The 20000-nt window shown below is 45.3% G+C and overlaps 2 protein-coding genes across 2 annotated transcripts in view; one reads left to right on the top strand and one right to left on the bottom strand.

The window, feature by feature from the left end:
• Nucleotides 1-10236: 10236 nt before the first annotated feature.
• LOC119264152 (early nodulin-75-like) lies at nt 10237-12077 on the bottom strand. Its single transcript, XM_037541946.1, has 2 exons — nt 11976-12077; nt 10237-10929 (listed from the first exon to the last, which is right to left on the bottom strand). The coding sequence occupies exons 1-2, from the start codon at nt 12075-12077 to the stop codon at nt 10237-10239; spliced, it is 795 nt and encodes a 264-aa protein (XP_037397843.1).
• spata17 (spermatogenesis associated 17) overlaps nt 12066-20000 on the top strand; it is a 65278-nt gene continuing 57343 nt past the window's right edge. Inside the window, exons 1-5 of the mRNA XM_017720340.2 lie at nt 12066-12143; nt 12359-12448; nt 13714-13795; nt 15629-15679; nt 18730-18833. Of these exons, the coding sequence (XP_017575829.2) occupies nt 12076-12143; nt 12359-12448; nt 13714-13795; nt 15629-15679; nt 18730-18833 (395 nt within the window). The 5' untranslated portion in view covers nt 12066-12075. The remainder of the gene's footprint in view (nt 12144-12358; nt 12449-13713; nt 13796-15628; nt 15680-18729; nt 18834-20000) is intronic.

Here is a 20000-nt window from a genome sequence, read left to right as displayed (position 1 = left end):
GTTAAAGACATGCGGTGTGAGACGGGGTGAGCAGACGTGGAGGCCTGAGAAAGGTCCAAAGAGCTTCTGTATGCATCACGATATGAAGGAAAAATACACACGCGGGTCTTCTCACTACGTTCAATACAGGAATTGGGATTTTACAGGTAAGACTCAATGTTACATTAATGTGATTTCAAATTGAATGTGTTCTAAAACAGATGGAGGCAGAGGGAGCTGAGGCAGAGGGACCTGAGGCAGAGGGAGCTGAGGCACAGGGGGCTGAGGCACAGGGACCTGAGGCACAGGGACCTGAGGCACAGGGAGCTGAGGCAGTGGGAGCTGAGGCACAGGGAGCTGAGGCAGAGGGAGCTGAGGCACAGGGGGCTGAGGCACAGGGACCTGAGGCACAGGGACCTGAGGCACAGGGAGCTGAGGCAGTGGGAGCTGAGGCACAGGGAGCTGAGGCACAGGGAGCTGAGGCAGAGGGAGCTGAGGCACAGGGACCTGAGGCACAGGGAGCTGAGGCAGAGGGAGCTGAGGCACAGGGGGCTGAGGCACAGGGACCTGAGGCACAGGGACCTGAGGCACAGGGAGCTGAGGCAGTGGGAGCTGAGGCACAGGGAGCTGAGGCACAGGGAGCTGAGGCAGAGGGAGCTGAGGCACAGGGAGCTGAGGCAGAGGGAGCTGAGGCACAGGGAGCTGAGGCACAGGGAGCTGAGGCGCAGGGAGCTGAGGCGCAGGGAGCTGAGGCACAGGGAGCTGAGGCAGAGGGAGCTGAGGCAAAGGGAGCTGAGGCGCAGGGAGCTGAGGCACAGGGAGCTGAGGCACAGGGAGCTGAGGCAGAGGGAGCTGAGGCAAAGGGAGCTGAGGCAGAGGGAGCTGAGGCAAAGGGAGCTGAGGCGCAGGGAGCTGAGGCACAGGGAGCTGAGGCACAGGGACCTGAGGCACAGGGACCTGAGGCACAGGGAGCTGAGGCACAGGGAGCTGAGGCAGAGGGAGCTGAGGCAAAGGGAGCTGAGGCGCAGGGAGCTGAGGCACAGGGAGCTGAGGCAGAGGGAGCTGAGGCAAAGGGAGCTGAGGCGCAGGGAGCTGAGGCACAGGGAGCTGAGGCACAGGGAGCTGAGGCAAAGGGAGCTGAGGCGCAAGGAGCTGAGGCACAGGGAGCTGAGGCACAGGGAGCTGAGGTGGAGGCTTGAATCCAAAGACATATCTAAGTTTACTTTTTTCAGCAGGCAAAATTCCAGCCTCATTGCTGGCTTTCCTGTGGAATTACAGTCCCAAACCGCACATTTTGTACATGTGACTCTCTGTACACACACATATGAGTTAATGTACCTGATTAATACAAATGGCATAAACACTAGATCTTCACCTGCTTCCCAGTTTACACAAAACGCTGCTTGACAGCGCGCATGAAGTCAGAAGAGATCACAGATTACAAAACTGATACGTGAAAAATCATCAACGCAGACTGAGACACACAAAGTGAAAAACAGGTCAGGGCAGTAAACCTGCGCACTAATGTTAGCGGCGAGGGGAGAATCTCATCTGAGCCGTTTCACCATAAAACCAGTGTTTGTGCTTTCGGCTAACTGTGTTCGGACAGCACCGGAGATCCTGTGTTCGGACAGCACCTGAGATCCTGTGTTCGGACAGCACCGGAGATCCTGTGTTCAGCCATCACCGGAGATCCTGTGTTCGGCCATCACCTGAGATCCTGTGTTCGGCCATCACCGGAGATCCTGTGTTCGGCCATCACCTGAGATCCTGTGTTCGGCCAGCACCGGAGATCCTGCCAAAATTCAACCGTTATTAAGAACTTAGCGTTGTTTTTAGGGAAACCAAAAGGCAGTAATTAAAGTCTAGTCTTCGAGAGGGGAACATCTGTTTTCATCCCGCATAATTACCATAATTAATTAATGTTAATCAATCCAAAACAAATTATTTTTTAACACCTAGAATAAATCACAAAGCCGTCCGACTCTCGACTGACCCAGTCTGGCTGGGCCGGGTAATTGATCACGAGTAAATAAGACAATGTGCAGCAATGAGGCATATTGTATTGCTGTGTTTCACGCACACCCAAATCATTAGTCCAAACGAGCAGATGGACTAAGGAGTCTCTCTGTGCTCTGTGGAATTTGAAGGGAAAGACACCAACAGCGGGAGCCAAAAACAGATTTAGATATCAAGTGGGGAGAGGCTCTCCGAGAATCCCGGTTGCTCTGCGTTTTAATTGCCTGCGCACCCGTTTTGTTCGTTATGCGACGAGGCTGTGTTCAGCGAGGCTATCAATTCATAGCCTCAGGTAAGGATCTGGTAACACGGTGTAGAATATTTCTAAATGGACTCAGTGCAGTTATTAGGCCTGTAAAATACAGTGCCCTTAAGCCCGTCTCGGTAGGGAAAGAATTCAAAAGCTACTGCATGCAGCACTCACACCCACCCATAAACCTCTTTCAAATACATCCAGAAAGGTTTATGAAAAGACAAAAAGAGGGCCTCAGGGAACACCTCCCATACCTGGGAGTGGTATATTGCTGTCAAGTTCACTGTCGGATGGGTTAATCAAAAACTCAAGGGGAAAGGTGCTATCTGGGGCTGCACACTGCCATCTCTATCGATTCCATTTACTCCGCCTCGCCGGGATTCCACTTCTTTAATTATTAAATTGGCCCAAAATAGATTTTTCCATTTTACGCTGCAGCGACAGGGAAAACATTAGACCATAAGAAAGGTGATATAAATGTATCAAAAAACAGATGAACAAACATTGGTGAAGATATACGAGCAGGATTTTAATAAATCCGGCCCAGATGAACTGATTCTGGTCAGGGTATTAAGTAACAATTCACTGGGTGTGAAAGATGCATTATTTTCCAATTGTTATCAAGCTACAGTAAAACTGATTTGTGTCTCATTGCATTTTATGGACAAAAGCAAGAGGAACTTTCGCTGAATTTCGATTAAACGCATTCATCAGAACCAGCCTCTGTGAACTATATATCTGCAACTTGAGAAGATTTTTGACATTTAATTCAGTAGCAATATTTTGGCTCCTCACCTCTCCATCTAAATGCAATTGCTGCCACAGTCGAGAGAATGCTCGCTTTTAATTTTATGAGGCTTAAAGTAGCTTTTAACCAGCCATGCGGCAAATAACACGGGATTAGAAATATTTAGTGTTTTCCGACTCCTTAACAAGGATAATCCTTTAGGAACACGTGTGACCTTTGCAGCTTAATGACTTGGCAATGGTTGACTCTTTAAATGATTGCTGGGTAATTCAACGAATGATCTCATAGCAATAACGATTAAGAAGAAGGAGAGGCAGGAGAGAAAGAGACAGACCGTGAGAGGCAGAGAGAACAAGAGAGACGGGGAAAAAGAAGAGTAGAGACAAACGGGCAAACAGAGTAAACAGGCATGTCCCAGTCTGGTGTGGAGGACTGGAATTTTAACTATATCCTACATTTTTCTTGCATTTGGCTTTTTCCCTGGGATCCCCTGCAACGGTCACAGTTCAGTTTCCCGTCACCATTTAAGGAATTAATCACTGTCTTTGTTACTGTGCCTTTAAGACGGTGTGATTGAAAAAGCACTTGGAGCTGAAATTCCCCCTGTAACGTCAGAACGAGTGGGCGGAGCCCAGCTGATGGTGGATTTGCGGAAATGACGTGAAACAATGAATTCTAAACATCTTGTTTTAGCAGTTTGAGGAAAATTCAGTTTAACCACAACATGGGTCGTCTGATGGAGCGAGTACTGGAGAAATTATTTTCCCATTATTTTTTGTTTGAGTCACTGTCATAAAGGTGCCATCATTTCTCAAAAGGTCTTCCTCCGCGTATCTGAGCCAAAGCGCTGTTACCTTCCTCCTACCTTCAAACGACATCATCAGAAGGTGAGCTTCCTAGTCCTGAACCAGACAATCTTTCACCACTGTAGGACAAGGAAAGGTAAACCTAAAAACATCTGCTTTGATTATATAAATGATTACTACTTATAATAATACTTAATAAAAATAACAATACTACTACTAATAATTATTACTAAATATTATTATTAGTAGTAGTAGTTCTAGTTGTATTGTTATTTTTTTATGTATTTATTTTAAATTATTTATTAATTTAAATACATTTGGTGTGGAAAAGGCAAAAAAGAAACAATACATGACAGTTTACCCGGGCGCTGTGCATTAACTGCATGAAAACAGCTAAACGCATTAAGTAAAAATAAAAAACTGTCGTAGTGCAGATCTGTTCTTCATCACGACTGTGTTAGATACATTTCCCATTAAAATGTGCTTTTAAAATGGACAATGTAGAAAAAGAACCACCCAAACCCACCAATCCACCTTCCAAATGATGACAAAATGCTCCGCAGACTCGAGCAGACCAGAAACTCCATTTGGTTCCAAAAGCGCCGCCACCCTGCCTCACTTGCTCGGCTGATTTGATAGTTAAACTTGAAAACTTTTCGGTGTCAAACAGTCTCTTAAACCCACAACTTAGCGGAGTGCCATGTCATCACGCTCCATGAAAACGAATCTATCTGTAGTAATAGCTCCTATAAAAGCGGACGGAGCCGCTGCAGTAAGGGCAGGTAAATAGGCAACAAATCCTGGGCCAGGCTCAGGCGCGCAATGAAGCAGACCAAGAGGCAGGAATGGGATCGGGCCCTGGATGGAACAGGCTGAACCGTGACTACGAGAAAGGCCAAAAAAAACCCAAACAAACCTGGAGGTCACAGGTCAAGGTCTTCATGAGACGCACCCCCCTCCCCCCTTGCTCCAGGAGAAGATGAATTGCTGGACAGGCTGGGTATTGCCTGGATTAGATTCAATTCACTGCAATTACAGCCACTTTCAGACTAAATCAGCTCCCATCACACAAGCAGCGCTGTAATCCACACATTCGGAGAGCAGGCAAAGCCAAAACAACTCAGAGCCAATCACCTGTGCAGGCTTAAAAGCTTTTTGCTTGTAACATTAATATAGCAAGAGCTTTCGCTTTAGGATACAATGAGATATAAATCTAATCCACTCTGTGCGCGAGCATTTCAGCGTTTCAGCTGCTGCTCCAAACCTTCACAGGCTTATCATCAGCCAATTAGCAGGAACCCGAGAAAATACGAGAACTTTCAAATGATAAACAGCTTTAATAAACGACATTCATGAATGAAAAGCTGTGTGAGACCGAGAATGAAGCCAAATCTCAGACACGTTAGACATAATTACAGTGTCTACTTCAGATTTCAGGAATGTTTTGGTATTCCCTTAAAAACATGTCTTGAATATCTACTGGTGTCTAGTGTATATTATTTAAATTAATAATGTTATTAATAAAGTTGTTATTGAATGAAATAACAGCAACTATTTCATTACCAATATGCGGCTGGTCATTTTAATCTTTTCAGTGCTATTCACTGTATGTGGATCATTCTACCCAATCGGTTCAAAGTCAGAGCTCAAAAGACTATTTTTAAAATCTTATAAATGGGTTTATAATAAGATAAATCAACAGAGAAAAACAGAACAAGTAGATGAAATAAAATCTAAATAATTGAGTAAACACACAAATAGAAGGAAAACACCTCAATAAAGCGTCAGTCATTCAGCGCAGCTTATAAAGACATCACATTTAGAAGAATCAGCGATAAATTGATATTTATCAGTAATTGTAGTAAATACTTTAAACCCTGAGATATTATTTTAAGGGAGGTCCAATGAAGACAATGTGTCTAAATAATCAAGAAAAGGTTCCAAGTGTTATAAAATCTTTGGATGGAACCCGATTTAACGACTTAACGCTTCCGATCTTCTCCATTTTCACCACATTGCACAATTCTAAGATCCACCTAGAGTGAGAAGATCTCAAAGTGGGCGGTTCTGGGGGGGACACCAAACAAGGCGATGACGTTTGGCTGAAGAGCTCGTCCCAGTATGTCAGTTGAAAGCTGAGAAAGCTCAGACTGAGGAGAGTGGAGCGGGACAGGACCAGAGGAACGCGAGTGGTTTGCTGGGGCTCGGCGGCGTTTATCTCAGGGCGGGTCAGTATCGTTATCTGTAGTAGACAGTCTGAGTTGAGTGAAGTGGAAGCGGTGAACAGTCTTACACTGAAGGAGCCCATGTTGAGCACATATGGAGATTCTGTGCACCTTCTGAAATACGTGAACCCAAAGGTCATTTGAAACGGGTTCCTCCAGCTCTGATTCCCAAAGGGCTTTACTTTACGGACCGTGAACCGACCTGGATATTAAACTAACATCTCTCTGCTTTGAACGAGCCTGTGCCTTAATTATGCCTTTAATATACCCTTTAATATTCCACTGTCACTACCAAAGCAATCGAAATCACTGCTGTGTCCGCAGTGACCACTAGCAGCTTTGAGCACAACATTAACGTCTCAACACAAAACAGGAGAATTACAGGAGAAATTGTGTTTCTCAACCCTAACCGAATTTCAGACTGCTGGACACATTTTATTTCAGTAAGAACAGGAATGCAGTCTCACCTCCTGCGATGAAATGTTGGGATGTGGCTTTAATAAGACATTATGTAAAATAATAATAAAAGAAAAACAGGAAAAATCGTTAGGGTTTGGGACGGCCCCCTCCAAACAGAAGGTGGGATAAAGGATGATTTTCTGTATATTTAGCTTTTTACTATCTCAGTTCAGGCCTTGAGTGAATGTTTGTAAATATCTAAGGTCTCAATAGTTTTTCCCTGTGACTGCAGTTTGAACTAATCTGGTATAATGGTGTGTGTGTGTGTGTGTGTGTGTGTGTGTGTGTGTTTGTAAATAAGGCATATAGGGTATATAAATAAGCATGCCCAGTGTTTACAGTGAAAATACACACTCGACACATTCCAGCACAAATATTCATACAGGTTCATCTTTCTTACCTCCTAGCTCTGCTGTCTCGGTGTGCAGGAGGGTTAAACAGCTCCCTCTCCAGGTCACAGGTCTGCTGTGTGTGGAGAGGCTCCAACCAGCCACTCCTCAACCAACAAACAATGAACTGGAACATAAACAATCGCAACAATTAGTTTAATGTGTTTAATAAATAATAACAATTCAACTCAAACCTCAATGACCTTCAGCCGTTTCAGCGTTTTCAGAATTCGTATTTATTTTCTGAATTCTTCTCTATTGTAATAAAAAATTCTGTTCTAATAAAAATAATAAAATAAAATTGACTCTCAGAATATTCTGAGCTTCACAGTTTGTTTCCTGTATCAATAACATAAAATAAATGGAGCAACAGGATGTGCTGTACTGCTAAATGATGCCTAGGCGAATTCTGCTAATTGAATTAATTGAGTTCACAGTAAAGAACCACATACTAAATAATTCATTTTGACATATTCAAGTTCTTTATTAATGCCAAATGGGCAAAAATCCTCAGATCCTAAAAACTACCACACAGTTTTATTTCTAGTGTTTCACCTCCAAAAGCCTCAACACTTACCTACACCGTTTTCCATATTCACGATCATAAATATTAATATGACTGGCTACCTGTAAAGAAGGTGCAGGAAAAAAGTGAGGCTGACTGAAGCGCCACAACAAAACACTACCACTGGGTTTGCTCATTGTTTCTAGGAAATGGCACCAACACAAAAACAGCCGCTGCAGATAGACAGATGAAAGGAACGACTGATCTCTGACTGGCTCAGTGATGGAGTGTAAGAAAACTTCTTCCTCAGGTGGACAGGCCTACAAAGCAAGGAGTTCTCTTCATTTCATGTTTTGCTTGTTCTTCTTCCTTCTCCAAAATTGAGCCGCAAGGATTCTTGCCTCCATTAACTAAAGAGACTGTGATTCTGGACCCGTAAAACCGTGTGGCCCAGCAGAAGCAGCTGTGCGCCTCTTAAAGCTGCAGGAGCCGCACAAATGATATGTTTTTATTATTCACCTCCATCAAATGGGCTCCCAGATCACTTTTCCTTTGCTTTGTATGTGATGCAGTGTGGTAGCCACCAAACAGCACGTCTCAATGGAATGGGAAGAGACCTCAATCAAACGCGGGCTAAGCCTTTCTTCAGGACATGAAACGCAGCAGCCCTCCAGCCAGTATTACTGTAGAGGAGAAGAGGGAGAGAGAAGAGAGAGGAAATGCAAAATAGATGGTGGGAAAAAGGAGGATGGCTCAAGTTAGTTTCTGATGAATAATAAGTGGCAGGAGGACACAAATAACGGCGTGCATTGTGTGATAAGCTACACCGGTCTGGGATTATAATGAACAAGCGCGGCAGAAGTCGGGTCTTAATTGCTTCGCCGCGTGGACAACAGCAACAACGCACTTTCGCACAAGGAAGAGCTGCATAATATGATTGACTTTGGTTGGCCTGGTCCAGAAAGTGGAAGACGTGTTGAGAGGAAGCTGGAGTGATGAAGGGATAAGCCGGAGCCCACCGGTGATGGATCTGGCGCGCTGGCAGTGGGGGCCGGCAGCACTAAATGCCCTTCCGCACGGGGCAGAGGAGCCTCGACTTCATCAAGGCCCCTCGCAGGATCATCCCCCTTCTTAATGGATTACCGCTGTCTCCACGCAACCACGCCACAAATAATGATGAAACACCAGCAGATTAAACCACCTTACACAATCCTCAATTCATTACCTTTCCCCCCAGATAAGGGCTAGCTAATAAAAATATGATTTTCGCTTTCGCCAGAACAGTCACGCTTTTTATCCATTAGGGGGAAACAAAGATGGAAAGGGAAGGTGAGGTGGGTAAAAAAGCAAGAGGGAATAATGACCATCATTTCAATTATGCACTCCCATAGTGTTGGGACAAAAAAGGCTGAGAGATTGATGATGCAAAGGTAAACGTGCACAGTATTATATTTCACAAAATTAAACAGCTTCCTCCTGGCGCACGCAAACGGTAGAAGCACCTGCTGTAGTTCTGTGACACAAGGTCTTCTGAGCACGGATCAGTATAAAACTGCTTCTTGGAATTCAACACAAGGAAAAGTACAGCCTTTTCATTCCATTATGTCCGGTTGCTGACCTCTGAAGGGATTTTCCCAATAGGAGGTCAAATAAAAACAACCGGTCACTGTGAAACAGACACCATAGCCATATAGAACAGCAGCACCCCTCAGAGAAGCTGTGAAAAATCTATCAGTGACATAAATTATTGAAAAAATCGTAACAAAAAAAAATAATCCGTCATTATTGGCGTCTCCAAAACAGAATCTAAACAATTTTAATTTCCATTAATATTTTACCCGATCTAATCAGTAATTCCAGAAGGTGCTGTGCTACAGGCACCCAAAACACCTGAATAATAAACTAATAAACTAATAAAATGAAACAAGATGATTTGCATTCGCATATAATTTACAACACCGTGACCCAGTAACCCAACCCTGCAGTGGTTCCTATAGCGCAGCCTGAAACTGGGTCTGCTGGTCATGTGTAAACCTCCAGGCATCACCTCCTCTCCATGCTGCTGGACTGATGGCTTGCAGCCGTCCAGCTTGTCAAAACGCAGCTTCGCAGGCCATTACCGCGATGGCAGGCCCGGCGCCCAGTACGGATGGATGGGCCACGCGGCCAAAGGGTCACAGCCCAGCTCGTATTTCTAGCACCTCACTCCGGTGCAGCGGGACAGCAAATTGGTGATCTGTCGCCGGATGCCCCACACGCGCTCTCCCAGTACAGACAGGAGCGCCGAAAGCATGGCTTCACGGAAAAACAAAGTGCCCCCGATGTGATGAGGAGCTGGGGTGTGGAGCATGAATGTGGCCCGTGTCTGCGGGTAATAAGCTGAACTGGTTTCAGGACCGACAGTCTGCGCACTGCAGATAATCCCTGATCTCTAATCTAACCGACAGGATCTGATCTGTGCTCACCTTCAAACATAATAACTGCTTTGGTTGCTAAAATTAAAATTCAAACGAAGCGTTCAGATTCAACCGCATCTCACCAGATTCAATCTTTCAGCTTTGGCCAACTGACATGTAGAGACGACTGAAGCGCTCCCAACACGTTCTAAAGGCTTTTCACTATGAATGCACCAGTTTTCCACCTTTGCTAGGAGTTTCACACAGTAACAACGGTCAATCACTCTAACTAACCGCTGAGACAGAACTTGTCTGTCGAAAAGAAGCACGGAAAAACATTCCGGCTACTGAAAAGAATGAAAGCTGTTGTCAAGGCAAAGGGTGCAAACACTAAATATTGGGGGGAAAAATGAAACGTTATACATATACATTATATACAGATATACATCAACTGCTGTCAGAATGAAACCAGAGGGCGGCCGGAGGGCAGATCGAGGGTGGCTGGAGGGCGGTCGGAGGGCGGTCGGAGAGCGTTTGGAGAGCGGTCGAAGGGCGGTTGGAGGGCGGCAAGAGGGTGGCTCGAGGGAGGCCGGAGGGCAGCTGGAGGGTGGCTGGAGGGCGGCTGGAGGGTGGCTGGAGGGTGGTCGAAGGGTGGCTGGAGGGTGGTCGAAGGGTGGCTGGAGGGCGGCTCGAGGGTGGCTGGAGGGCGGTCGAATGGTGGCTGGAGGGCGGCTCGAGGGTGGCTGGAGGGTGGTCGAAGGGTGGCTGGAGGGCAGCTCGAGGGTGGCTGGAGGGCGGTCGAAGGGTGGCTGGAGGGCGGTCGGAGGGCGGCTCGAGGGTGATTGGAGGGCGGTCGGAGAGCAGTCGAAGGGCCGTTGGAGGGCGGCCAGAGGGTGGCTGGAGGGCGGTCGAAGGGAGGCTGGAGGGCGGTCGGAGGGCGGCTCGAGGGTGGCTGGAAGGCGGTCGGAGAGCGGTCGAAGGGCGGTTGGAGGGCGGCCAGAGGGTGGCTGGAGGGCGGTCGAAGGCTGGCTGGAGGGCGGCCGGAGGGCGGCTCGAAGGTGGCTGGAGGGCGGTCGGAGGGCGGCTCGAGGGTGGCTGGAGGGCGGTCAGACAGCGGTCGAAGGGCCGTTGGAGGGCAGCCAGAGGGTGGCTGGAGGGCGGCTCAAGGGCGGCTGGAGGGTGGTCGGAGAGCGGTCGAAGGGTGGCTGGAGGGCAGCCGGAGGGAGGCTGGAGGGCGGCTCAGCTAGCCCGTCTGGCTGAATTCACAGCCAGCAGTTAGCACCATAGCTAGCCTGGCTAGATCCAGCTCCTGGCTGTGATTTACCGTCTACACTGAGACTCAGTTAAAGCCTGTGACGGTTCAGGACCATCACTGTGAGGATAACATCTAAAAGAGGTAAACAGCCCCTGTGTTCACTCACCTGTCGCGGGTTTTAAGGGTTTTCAAGCCTCTGTGACCTGATGGTCCATGTGTCGGAGGACAAAGCGCCACGCCAAGGCCCGGCCTTTCACTCTTTCACCTCAGACTGGAAAAGCACTGTATTTCCAAAAGTTTTCACTCCCCCATCACTTCCGTGGCCACAGGTGTATAAAGCCGAGCCCCTCGGCCTGCAGACTGCTTCTACAGACATTAGTGAAAGAATGGGTCGCTCTCAGGAGCTCAGTGAATTCCAGCGTGGTGCCGTGATCGGACGCCACCTGTGCAGCAAGTCCAGTCGGGAAATTTCCTCACTACTAAATATTCCACAGTCCACTGTCAGTGGGATTATAACAAAGTGGAAGCGATTGGGAACGACAGCAACTCAGCCACGAAGTGGTCGGCCACGTAAAATGACAGAGCGGTCAGCGGATGCTGAGGGGCATAGTGCGCAGAGGTCACCGACTTTCTGCAGAGTCAATCACTACAGACCTCCAAACTTCATGTGGCCTTCAGATCAGCTCAAGAACAGCGTAGAGAGCTTCATGGAATGGGAAATGTGCGGCTTGGTAGGACATTTAGCCTAAATCTCCTCACAGCGCTGAAAGTCACCAGTCGCTTTATCAGACAGCAAGAACGGGATCAAGTGCGCGCATGCGCAGTGCCTTTCACCCAGACTCGCTGTTTTGGGAAACTTTTCCCTTCGTCTTAAACTCTGATCATTATGCGTGTGGACCTAATCCCTAATCCAGCCGCTCTCCATGAAATTTACCAGTTACCACAGCTTTCCCGTCTGACTCCCACAGCCGCCCCAGCCCCCCCCCCCCCGCCGATTTGGACCCTCCCTGTTGCCATGGCGGCGTGTAAACAGAGCCGAGCATGGCGCGGCTGGTGAGGCTGACCCCGCAGGCTGACCGCGTTAAAGAGGCTTATTTCACCAGAAACAGGTAAATAAACGATCCAACGGCGCCTCGCGGTTAAAAGAGTGAAGCTGTGGACTTTAGTCCGTCTACACTGATGCCCAGGCTACTCTGTGGTACCTGGTCATATCTCCCCGTTCCACCTTAAATGGCGCAGCAGCAGCTCTGTGAGGAGAACGAGTGGAGAAGGCAGAGGAGCTCAGATGTGTTTTAATAGCTAATAAAAGGTTTTTCCTTCATAGGATTGCTGAGGAAAACAGACAGCGGGAGAATTCGGCTGCAGTGAGGATCCAAAGCTGGATCAGAGGCTGCCGAGCTCGAGCTTACCTGAGGTGAGGGTGTCATGTGTCTGTACATGGACACACGTGAGCGATGATCTGAGAAATACCTGCTAACATTTTAAAGGGCTGGTATCCAGGTACACAAGTGTGGCCAAAAGTATGTGGACAGCCCAGATTGTCCAGTTTCAGCGACACTCAGCGCTGACGGGTGCATATAATCAAGCACATAGCCGTGCAGCCTCCATAGACAAACACTGGGATGAGTGGGTGGCAGTAAAGAGCTTGGAGACTTTAAGCAGCTGAGAAGATGTGTGTTTTATATTTCTAAGAGCTTTCAGACTGAAGTTATAAGAGTTTAAAATGATGCCCTGTACGTCCATGAGCGCAAACGGCCAATGAGCTGCTCCAGTCACCAGCCAATCAGCACGCAGTATCAGTAACGCCCCCTAAAAAAAGCACAAGTGAGTGAAATCCGTCCTTCTACTACCTAAAATGAAGGGAAAGTTCTGTGTAAGTGATTAAAACTATTTTAACTTTTCGGTTTTAGCCCTTGAGCTGCATTCACTCCCATTCATTGAGGACTTGCTCACAGGCGCCCTCTGCTATGGGGCAGTCCTATTTTAATGTAATGGGGGAAATAGAAAGTGGCCAGGCTCCTCCTAAACCGGCTCGGATGCCACGTTTGGATGTCATATGGGTGCAAAATCGGGGTCTACATACTTTTGAAGTGCTGATGAAGTGCTGAGGATTCATCGTTGTCTTCTCATGAGCCTAAAGTGCTGGGGAGCAATTCCAGCCTTGAGCTCCATTTTATGCGGCCTTTGCGCACTAAATCACGACTGTTTTAGTCTTTAGACACAGAAATTAGCAAGAACACTTGGTGCTCCCGCAACGTAACCTCAATATATTTCTGTGCGTTCAGCAGACAAACTTCCAGACAGTAGGTTAATTTAGATTACTTTAGTTAATTGATCAGTATGTTAAGTGGTTAATTAGGCACAATCTGAGCTCCTTAAGTGCAGCTCCTGGGTTACCACCCTCCCCATCTACGCATTGATTTTCTGGGGTTATAAATGGTCTTTTTGAAACTGATGGCCTTCTTGAGTTCAAAATCGCCATAGACATGCATTTAGAGCGGAGCTTTTCATGATGAATGCAAATGTAGAGTTGTCTAAGGAGTGCTGGCCATTTGGGGCTCTCAGGAGAAAGGTTTCTAAATGTTCCCTAAAATGGTCTCATCTCAGGTTGGACTGGAGTTGTTAATCTCTTGCACAGTGCTCTTAATATTATAACGCAATGTGATATTACCGTTGCAGCCATATCCACAGGAAGGCGACGATAATACAGAAGACATGGCGAGGTTTCAAAGCGCGGGAGCACTTCAGGCAGAGGGTAAAGGTAAGCTGGAGAGTCGTGTAATATTGATTATGTTATGATTACACTCATTAACATTCAGCAGTTACAGGCGTGCCACGACTTACATCTGAAGTAGCTTTGTAATTTGACAATCCGTATTGATTTGCTATGGAATGCCTTTATCTCACCTCTCCGTTAAAGGAGCGCCGTTTTCACGCTCCTGTTCCTTTCCTGTCCGTCGCTGTTTCGAGATGATCTCCATGTTGCTGCTCTTAGTTGTCTATGGTAAAGTTTTTCCCGGAGGACACATTTGTCAGAGCAGCTGAAGATTGTTTTGCATCCTCACAAAAGGAAAATGGATTATGTAGGGATCATACGTTAGCATATGAAACAAATAGCTACCACTTTTGGAGCGCCGTTCTCGAAGAAGACAGCAGAGAACTTTTATTTGCTATGCGCCACTAAAAACTAGGAACACATGATGAATCACTGGACAGTTAAATGTGACACTAATTTAGATATTTAGCCATATGTAATGCCGGGGAGCGATGATGAGGCGGACGCACACGCTGAGAGAAGCGAGATTTATTAGGGGCAAATCCATAATCAGAGTCTAAACAGTCCAGCGTCAGAGAGCCAACACGGAGAGATGGAGGGACAGACTTAACAACAAGGACCACAGACTAAACACAAAAACAGAGACTAGGACCTAAAACGGAGGCCGGAAGATACGACACCAAACAACACAATACACAGAGCAGCGAACTAACAGGGGAAAACACAGGGCTTAAATACAACGAGGGTTAACGAGACACAGGTGAAAACACTGGGAGGGACCACCGTGACACATATTTGATGAGGCGTTTATTCTTCAGGAGCAGAGCGTTTGGGCAGTGCGGGATTGGACTACGCCGCGTCTGTAGTGTGGGGAATTTTTGAAGTGGAAGATTTTTAAATCATTCAGATGTGAAGTCCTTCTGAGTGCTCTGATGTATAGAAACATACTGTTTATATACAAACTTCGGCATATTGGAAAAAATCCATCCATCCATCCATCCATCCATCCATCCATCCATCCATCCATTTATGGCACCTTTTTATTTATGTTTTATTTATTCTAATACGTTAAATGCAAATAAAAATAAATTGTGTGCTAAAATTTGTACAGCATGTCTTTAAATTTCATGTATAAAATTTTATGTTTTATTTATTTTTTGCCCTCATAGTTAACCCTTAATATCGGTGATTCAACATGATCATTTAACACATCACATCATATATTTATTTATTTAATATAAACATAAATATTTTTAAAATATCAGATATTACTTGCAGCCCAAAATGCCCGTATCTGCGCATCCCTAACAAAAACAATGCCCACAGGAAAATGGACTGAGGTCTGAGTCTCGCATTTGCTTTCATTCCTTTACTGAATGTCACAGTGGAAGTCTTTAAATCGTGAGGCCGTTTTGGATCATATTGAAAGTTCCCTCAAGTGCTTCCTGACCAGTGCGCAGTAGATAAATCACAGCGTTGCATGTTGTGAATATTCTCTCTGGGTAGTCAGTTTATTCCTGGTGGGGCGCCATTGATTATCAAACTCTGCGCGGAGCGTTTTGTCATATATCTCCATTAGCGCCCAGCTTGACTACCATAGATTTTCCCCTGCCACGTCTGCATTATGTATTAAGAGCAGCCATGTCCCCTCAATACAGAGCCTGATACCCCCTCTATCCTGCCTCGCGCAGCCAGGGCTCCATGGCTCATTATGTATTATGTATAAAGTAGGATTTCGCTCTTGCATGTTGAGAATGGATCAGAAAGCTTTGGCTCAGTGACTCCACTGTAATGCTGTTTCTCTCTCTCTCCTCACAGGCAGCATATTTTCTCATGAAGATGAATTTCTACAATAAGATGGCTGTCAAGGTAAATATCTCTCCCACAGTTTAGCCACGGAAAAGTCACTCGGCCTCAAGTTTGTGCTGAAACATCCGATGAAACCTTCAACCAGATGGTTGAGAAGCCGAAGTCAAGGCGCAGCTGATGCGCGTGATGTAGCTCTAATTGTATTGCAGCTTTAGTCGTAACAGTTGTTGAGTCTTCAGGAACCTAATTTAACTAAATCATCATAGCAAAGGTTCAGCCGCCTTGGCCACTTTACATGTTTTGTTGAGTTTGCTGAATTTTGCATGTTGGAGAAAAAGTAAAACACAATATTTGGCCTGTGCAAAAATGATGGCACATTTTCATTTGTGTCAGTGTATTAAATGCAGATATAAAGTGTGCAGAAAATGTGCACAATTAAGTGGGTTCTCTGTAGATAATGTGTTAATTCCCCTTAGAAAATCATCCAAACATACAATTTGACCAGGGATTTTCAGTCCTTTGCGTACGGCTGTGAATTTACAGCAGGGTGCAGTAATAATAATAATAATAATAATAATACAAAATAGCACCTTCAGAAAAATCTCATTCTTTTTGGATTTACTTTTTAAATTTTTTACATACAGTATAAGAACTAATGCAGGTTAGTATTGATTAGCTAATATTAAGTAAACAAGTAACAACGGCTCTAATTAATGTCGTCCACAGTGAGAATGAACATTAATTAACATTGAATAAATTAATTAAAAAGATACATATTTAATATGCATAGCTAATATTAAGAAAACGAGTTGCAGCTCAGAACTAAAGTGTAAAATGTTCCTATTTATTTGTCAGTCCTGCATGTTGTATTTCAGGCCCTATAAATCAAGACGGTTCTGTTTGAGTGATACTTTGGCGTTTTTATAGCGGGATAGATTTTCACTGAAACTGTAGCTTTACGGTCCCGCGTCGCGTTTTTCCCCGAAGAGAAACTTTTTACAGGTCTTACAAAATTTCAGAGTGTATTGAAGAACAGCATGTTAGCATGGAGGAATGCCGTTAATGCAGTGTTTGGGCGTCACTGGGAATCAGGGCTTGTGCGAGCATGTCAGTGTGGAGTCCAGGCCCTACGCCCAGCTCTCTGTCTGCCGCTGTTACATGAGTCTAATTGGAGCGATGGTGCTTGGCCTCTTCCCAGAGGCCGTAGTCCTGGAGAGCGAAGGTCCCGTCACCACTTACACACCAACAGAAGCGGCTCAACAGGCCAGACGTGTTTTACAGCTCTTGTAAAAGATAGAGTGTTATGTCCGGGAAGAAGCGGGAATGTAAAAATTTATAAGGGAGAAAATAAGGGGCAATTGTGAAAATGGAAGGATGAATTTCAGGCCCAGACTGGATGTACAGAATATATCAGTTCCAGGCTTCTTTAAACCCGCCTGCTTTAATTGGACTTTTCAGTGTGTTTATTGCTTAACGCCTCATCTGTGGAGATTAAATGCCGCAATCCCTGCTGGCTCAATGTTAGTCACCACACTATTCTACTCTGTTCTACTCTGTTATAAACAGTTGTATGTAAAAGTTTAGCCTCTCTTGGTCAAATGACCAGGCTCATCAGTTGCACATGGAATATAATTAAATATAGAAATAAATAAATAGAATAGATCGAAGTTTCCATCAAATTAAAGTGGTGAATTTTAACCTCAGTCTCCAGTTTCTGATAAAGAAGTCTCGTGGTCTTCATGGACCTTTTCCTTCTTTACGCTCCATTTGCTGAATTTTCTCAGTTTAAAGTTAAAGTAGCTGGTGAAACGCTTTAAAGCCGCTAATTTAAATTAAATAGATAAACAGAATTCTCAATAAACATAAGTTGCTCTCTCTGAACTTCTCTGGAATGAGTCCTAAATTTAATAAAACTATAAGGTATCTCTCAAATCTAAATCTTAAAGTCATGGAGATGAGAGTGGAGTTTAAGGCACGACCAGAAGACGTCCGTATGACCAGCCATGCCTTCACGCACTTTCTCAACCGGCGCAGCTGACGGCCGGGTGGCCTCAGTGCTGCTTTGGGTGTTATGAAGAACTGAAAAACGTTCTTCCAGCAAAATGTCCTCACAATCCTAGAGAGTGTGTTCTGGACTGGGACCAGTTGAAGACTGTATGTCAGATAAAACAGACCCGTATCATTTGGAGGTTTCCAAAATGATCTTTCAGGATTTATAAACATCAATAAAAATCTATCCGTGATATATTGTTACTTTCCTTTTTCATTTCTCTTTGAACTAGTGTCTGAAGTGAATCAGCAATGGGTGCACCTTAGAGTAGCTGAATGAACTACCTGGAATGAGTGTCTAGATACTTTTGGATGTGTACGGAAAGTTTGAATACTTGATTGTAATGTAGCATCATCGTTTAGTAATTAAGTGCTTATCTGGCCTTAATTAGAGAATTCATGCGAAGGACCAGAAACAGTTCATCAGTTATGCAGATGAGTAAGCGTGTTTCCAGCGCTGGTGAAGCTCTTGGTGCGTGTTTTGGATGTCAGGGGCACCGAGCTGCGCCGACGTCTCTGTTCCATCAGTCGTTATGCTGCTCTTTACCCAAGGCCTGTTAATAGAAACCAGTGTTTACAAGGGGGCACAGATTTGTATTAGATCTAATTGAGCAATATGCATCATTGATTTTACCTGTCTGAAAGGTCACCGAGAACTCGGAATCTGAGCCGGCAATTACTTTATTTAGAATTATCTATTGACTGCTGATCAATGGCAATTCTCGTTTTGTTTTGTTTTTGCCTTATTATTTTTCTCCGGCTATTGTTTTAAGCTTCTAATTAGCCTGAAGGACATCTGTCCACTTCAGTGCGGGACTGCAGGGCCTGAGTTATCGCTGCCCGACATCGCTGCTCACTTTGTTTCTGTGACAGCAAAACAAGTATAAAGCTTCCTTAGTTCTACGGTTATGTGGTTGCGTTCGGTCACCTAGTGTGAAATCAATGATACTAATGCAACTAATGACCACATGCCTCTGACCACGAATAGACAATTACATGTGACTTTTTGAGCTATAGCATGCAAATTCCAGTAATATTCATATTTTCGATGTTTTGGACAGATACAGCAGAGATGGAGAGGCTACTACGTAAGGAAGTATGTTCACAATTACTATGCACGGAAAAGGTACCTGGAAGCCCTGACCCAGAAGAATGAGCAAATGAGGTAGGAGCACAATGCTAAATTATTACTTAGAATTAGTAATAGCAGTATTAGTTAGAATTATTACTATATAATATTTAAGCAATAGAACACGAGAGGGAGTGTTGTTCATGATAACTCCCTCCTCGAGTGCTCTACTGCTTTAATACAGCAGGTAAATAAATACAGTAAGAAATGAATAAACTGGCCGTGAACGCGGCTTTAATATGTTTTAATGTTCAGTTCCTTCCTCCTAATTAGAGCTCCTTAACGAGCAGCTCGCTGCTACGTCAGAGTAACGAGCTCCGCCCACTCGCTGCTCAGTCTGCTGTAAGCCGTAAAACTGACCCAATATCAGGTTCAGCTCAGTTTGGTCAGTTTCTCCAGATCAGTATTAATGTTGTTTTGTTCCAGCCGGTCTGTAAAGCTTCTTACAGCCCGTTTAGTTTGGCGAATGGTGTTGGGTTCATTTCTGGCTGATTCCAGGTTGTTCAGCTGTTCTTCTGTCTCAGCTGCCGACTGAAAAGCTGCTCAGTGGTGACGACAGTTTGGGAATTTAGCGTCGTCTCGTCTTCAGAGTCGGACCAAATCGGCTGTCGGTCAGATGTGGTCTTAACAGCGTCCGTTTTCTGTTTGTGGTGAAGTGAGAAGTGAAAACGTTCAGATGGCTGGAGCGTCTCCTACAGCAGTCAGTCTGTCTGTCTGTCTGTCTGTCTGTCTGTCTGTCTGTCGGTCTAGTGGTGCTGGTATTTGGGAGATTTCCGAACGTCCAGTTCTGAGATTTTCCTCAAAGAGAAATGACTGTAAATGGAATATGATGTGTAGAACATGCACATTAGCCCCGTGCCGTGTGTAATCTGCTCTGCCTCAGGTTATTCACAAGCGAATAATGTTATGAAATTAAAAAATTAGCCCTGTTTTCCGCGAGCGCCTGCATTAATAACACGCACGCTTTGGGGCAAAACAGATACCATCTTTTACCTTTGATAAAAACTTCAAGTCACATTTTAATGTGGCCAATATATTTTGTGGGAAAATATCTTAAGGGTTCGCCTAAAATTAAATGTAAATTTGTTAAGTGCTCTTTGGATCAGTAACTCCAGAGCCCACCTACACCCCCCCACCCCGCCCCATTGATGCTGCTTGCTTTTAATGGGGTTTCTCACCTATGAGTCACTTCTCTAATGTATG

This window comes from Pygocentrus nattereri, chromosome 10, assembly GCF_015220715.1.
Source record: "Pygocentrus nattereri isolate fPygNat1 chromosome 10, fPygNat1.pri, whole genome shotgun sequence".
In the NCBI taxonomy this organism is placed as follows: domain Eukaryota; kingdom Metazoa; phylum Chordata; class Actinopteri; order Characiformes; family Serrasalmidae; genus Pygocentrus; species Pygocentrus nattereri.
Note: the sequence above shows the minus strand (reverse complement) of the source record. Positions and strands in the feature narration are given on the sequence as shown.

Coding starts and splice junctions, on each gene's coding strand:
- LOC119264152 (XM_037541946.1), bottom strand. CDS start 12,077: ATGCTCGGCTCTGTTTACACGCCGCCATGGCAACAGGGAGGGTCCAAA. Junction 10,930..11,975: donor AGTCAGACGGGAAAGCTGTG/GTAACTGGTAAA, acceptor GCCGCCCTCCAG/CCACCCTCTGGCTGCCCTCC.